Source organism: Arachis ipaensis, chromosome B01 (genome assembly GCF_000816755.2).
Source record: "Arachis ipaensis cultivar K30076 chromosome B01, Araip1.1, whole genome shotgun sequence".
Classification (NCBI taxonomy): Eukaryota; Viridiplantae; Streptophyta; class Magnoliopsida; order Fabales; family Fabaceae; genus Arachis; species Arachis ipaensis.
In genome coordinates, this window is record NC_029785.2 from 109,833,898 (window position 1) to 109,838,634 (window position 4,737).

Genomic DNA, 4,737 nt, shown 5'->3' on the forward strand with positions numbered 1-4,737 from the left:
ATGGGTGGACATGCCCGAGAATCGTCATAATTTAATAATGTATGATATATGCAGGGTGCTATCACAAAGAGGATGACAGCCATTGAAGAAATGGCAGGCATGGATGTTCTTTGTAGTGACAAGACTGGGACTTTAACACTAAATAAGCTTACGGTCGACAAAAATCTTGTCGAGGTTGGATGATGAATGCTGCTATTTTGTTGTTCCCTCTTCTATTTCTTATGCACTTGTTCTAATTTTTTCCTCCTTTTTCATAACCAATTAGGTTTTCGCAAAAGGAGTGGACCCGGATACTGTTGTTTTGATGGCAGCTCGAGCTTCAAGACTTGAGAATCAAGACGCCATAGATACTGCCATTGTTGGGATGCTGGCTGATCCAAAGGAGGTAAGTCATTGATCTATTGCTCACTGCACTGATGAATTTGCACGTTTACACAAGTTTCTCTATATTGAGGCTGATGAATTTGTTTTTTCTTTGTTCCTGCTAACTGATTAATACCAAAGGCACGTGCTGGTATACAAGAAGTGCATTTTCTTCCTTTCAATCCAACTGATAAGAGGACTGCATTGACCTATATTGATCAAGATGGTAAAATGCATAGAGTAAGCAAAGGTGCACCCGAACAGGTAATTTACCATCATTTATGTACTTTTATAGTTAACTGTTGATATTTTGTCTTTTTTATTCTCATTGAGTTGTACCATGATGGCTAGATCCTTCACCTTGCCCACAACAAATCAGACATCGAACGCAGAGTTCATGCAGTGATTGATAAGTTCGCAGAGCGCGGTCTGCGATCTCTTGCTGTAGCATACCAGGTAATTGATGAATTCGTCACATTGTCATTTGCTATATTTGTTTGCTTATATTTTAAGATAGTAGAAATGGTATGATTATGTTAACTTCTCCGTTTTATACAGGAAGTTCCCGATGGAAGGAAAGAAAGTGCTGGAGGCCCATGGCAGTTTATTGGCCTTATGCCTCTCTTTGACCCACCTAGGCATGATAGTGCCGAAACAATACGGAGGGCACTAAATCTTGGAGTAAATGTCAAAATGATTACAGGTCCATAGTCAACACCTTTGACTTGGTTGTGTTATTGTACAGAATCACTGTAATTAAGTTTGCAAAGATTGGGAATTGGCTGTTGTATTGATTATCATGACATAGTTAAGAATTTAAGCAACACAAAGTATCTGTTAGAAATGAATATACTCATTTATATATCTTCCCTTTTTTGTTATCAGGTGATCAACTAGCTATAGGAAAGGAAACAGGACGACGCTTGGGAATGGGTACCAATATGTACCCTTCATCTGCTTTACTTGGACAGGACAAGGATGAATCCATTGCTGCCTTGCCCATTGATGAACTAATCGAAAAAGCCGATGGATTTGCTGGTGTATTTCCTGGTATGTCTCGATACTATCCCGGGGATTTCATGTACTCGAATAAGTATTAATATGATTGTTGTTTTATATTTTTGGTCAGAGCACAAGTATGAGATTGTGAAGCGATTGCAAGCGAGGAAACATATCTGTGGAATGACTGGTGATGGAGTGAATGATGCACCTGCTCTAAAGAAGGCAGACATTGGTATAGCTGTCGCCGATGCCACGGATGCTGCTCGTAGTGCATCTGATATTGTTTTAACAGAACCTGGTCTTAGTGTTATCATAAGTGCTGTTTTGACCAGCCGAGCTATTTTCCAGAGAATGAAAAATTATACAGTGAGCTACTATTATGGGAAACAATTTTGGTCACTTAAGCTGCAAGTCGGTATGTGATTATGGTCCAGTATTTGACTAATTGGTTTCCTTTCTTGCAGATTTATGCTGTCTCAATCACAATTCGTATCGTGGTAAGTAAATGATTTTGCAACTCTGAGCATCTATTCTGCCTCACTTGGCAATGTTGTTGACATAATCATTAAATTGGTTCTGATTCTCTGTTCTACATTTTCGGTATGCTTACAGCTCGGTTTCATGTTGCTGGCTCTCATATGGAAGTTTGATTTTCCACCTTTTATGGTTCTTATTATTGCTATCCTGAATGATGGTTTGTTGTTTCTTCTTTGTTACTGTTTTCCCCTCTTTTGTCAGCATGGTTCCGATCTTTGTTGATGGCTAATGATTTATTTGATATTATAGGTACTATTATGACAATTTCAAAGGATAGAGTAAAACCGTCACCACTGCCGGATAGCTGGAAGCTAGCAGAGATATTTACTACTGGCATTGTGCTCGGAAGTTACTTGGCAATGATGACTGTCATTTTCTTTTGGGCTGCATACAAGACAAATTTCTTCCCGGTACGGCTTCTATTTATGATTTAAACTCTCGAGTTTTCTTGTTTTATTTTCTTTTTTTGTGTCCGAATTTACTTCAACATTCATTCATGTTGCCTTGTCCCTTAAAGGAGCTAATGCTAGGACTCATAAGTTATGATTTAATGTAATCCATGCAATTGATGCCTCTGAATGTGATTCATTTATGTTCCCTGCTATGTTTTCAGCGAGTGTTTGGTGTTTCAACCCTTGAAAAAAGTGCTCATGATGATTTCCGAAAACTCGCCTCAGCAATCTATCTTCAAGTGAGCACCATTAGCCAAGCTCTTATATTCGTGACTCGTTCTCGAGGCTGGTCATATGTCGAGCGTCCGGGATTATTGCTGGTGGTTGCTTTCATCGTTGCTCAGCTGGTAAGACACCTAACCATTTATTATTATGTTGTAATTATCTTTTATCTCCATCAGTCTTGGTGATCGGTTTCGTTATGTTTCAGATCGCCACGTTGATCGCAGTATATGCAAACTGGAGCTTTGCGGCGATCGAAGGAATAGGATGGGGTTGGGCTGGTGTAATATGGCTATATAACATAATATTCTACATCCCTCTTGATATCATCAAATTCTTGATTCGCTATGCTTTGAGTGGAAGGGCTTGGGATCTTGTCATTGAGCAAAGGGTAAGTAGAGTTTGTTTTGTTTAGTTATGGAGTCAACACTTTAACACAAAAATCCGAAACTCTTCAAATCAACAATATACAAAACTCAATTAGAAGAGATTTTATAATGTGTTTGTTTAGCAATCTGTTATAGTGTTGGCATAAATTGGTTCTCTAGCATTACTCAGTTATTTAATCCCATTTTTCCTGTTATAGTGCTTATCTATCATATCTGTATATTGCAGATTGCATTCACTAGGCAAAAGGACTTTGGGAAAGAACAAAGGGAACTTCAATGGGCACATGCTCAAAGAACACTGCATGGATTGCAAGCCCCTGACACTAAGATGTTCACTGAGCGCACGCATTTCAACGAGCTCAATCAAATGGCCGAAGAAGCTAAGAGGAGAGCCGAAATTGCGAGGTAGATGTCGTTGATTGTTTTCGATTAATTTCTCTCTTAAAAATACTGTAGTCATAACCCTTAAGAGCCAATATGCATAGAGGAATGCAAAAATAAGGAAAAAAGTGTTTCTATCTTAGGCAACCCCTTTTACTAGGCTTATACTATAATTTCAAAGGGAATTAGATTCATCAGGGTAAAACATACATTTCATATTTAAACCAAGTTGGTTCCCACAAGTCACAGTTATAATTGATGCAGGTTGAGAGAGCTCCACACACTGAAAGGTCATGTGGAATCAGTTGTGAGATTGAAGGGTCTGGACATAGACACAATTCAGCAAGCATACACAGTTTGAGAGGTTTTGTTGCATAGTGATGATAATATTATTATTATTATGATTATTGTAAAGGATTGATAGTTATTATCGCTGAGAGGGAGATAATGTAATGAATGAATGATTGCACTCTCTAGTGTTTTTATTATATTTTTTTTATTGTGACTTTTGCTTTGAGCACTTAAAAGTAGTGCTCTTTTCTGTCAGCTTTATCTATCTATGCACCTTTGCTTCTTTTTAATCATATAAATATACCTGTCATTGTTAGTCTCACTCACATGGCTCTTTATTCTAGTCACATTTGTCCGTACACTTTCCCTTGTTGTCTATCCCTTTGATTTTGCAAATATAGAAAAATAGATGAATAAACAAATAGGAAAATTTCAATATTTCAATAATTTTTAACTGTTCATCTTAATTGTAAAAAAAATATATAATATATATAATTAAGATTAATAGTTAAAAATTATTGAAATATTGGTGTATCGGTATATTTGAAAACTTTCCAAACAAATAAACGGAGCAATATGTGTGACATCGTAAAAGAAGAAATTTTTAATCTTTTGGGTTCTACAATTAATGCATTAGATTAGATGGTCTAATTTTTCTTGTTATATGTTAGGTTGATTTGTTTGCATGAAATAAAGAGGATTTGGTGGGTTTGGTGTCCAAATCTCAGTTTAATTTATTTTCCATTATTGTATTTTGTCATTCATTTTTCCAGGGACTTAATAATGAATTAGGTATTGGCAGTTTTCTCTAACTACGCCTTTAGTGCCAACCAATAAATAGTTTAGGCACTGCAAAATACCATTAAAGGAAAATGAAAGATGAACAATATCTGCAATCAACATGTTGGTCAAAGTACACTTGTCACACAAGTTCATTCGCAACAGAGTAATCTTTGATCTAGCTTGAGATACTATAAAAAATGGGCGGGTCGGGCTAGGATTTAGAGCATGCCAAATTAAAAAAATTCGTCAAACTTGCACCGTTAAATTGGCGGATTTTGGTGGAGCGGGGCGGGCCGGTCTGCCGGAACGGAGATTTT

General features: G+C 37.0%; 1 protein-coding gene across 2 annotated transcripts in view; it reads left to right on the forward strand.

The window, feature by feature from the left end:
• The window catches only part of LOC107633670 (ATPase 11, plasma membrane-type), a 6,114-nt gene extending 2,167 nt beyond the window's left edge, over nt 1-3,947 (forward strand). For both annotated transcript variants that reach the window (XM_021123410.1, XM_016337278.2), the window contains exons 8-21: nt 55-174; nt 266-385; nt 505-627; nt 715-819; nt 922-1,066; nt 1,249-1,413; nt 1,493-1,731; nt 1,830-1,862; nt 1,978-2,059; nt 2,152-2,312; nt 2,516-2,701; nt 2,785-2,967; nt 3,192-3,370; nt 3,611-3,947. In XM_021123410.1, coding sequence (XP_020979069.1) covers nt 55-174; nt 266-385; nt 505-627; nt 715-819; nt 922-1,066; nt 1,249-1,413; nt 1,493-1,731; nt 1,830-1,862; nt 1,978-2,059; nt 2,152-2,312; nt 2,516-2,701; nt 2,785-2,967; nt 3,192-3,370; nt 3,611-3,707 — 1,938 coding nt within the window. In that variant the 3' untranslated portion in view covers nt 3,708-3,947. The remainder of the gene's footprint in view (nt 1-54; nt 175-265; nt 386-504; nt 628-714; nt 820-921; nt 1,067-1,248; nt 1,414-1,492; nt 1,732-1,829; nt 1,863-1,977; nt 2,060-2,151; nt 2,313-2,515; nt 2,702-2,784; nt 2,968-3,191; nt 3,371-3,610) is intronic.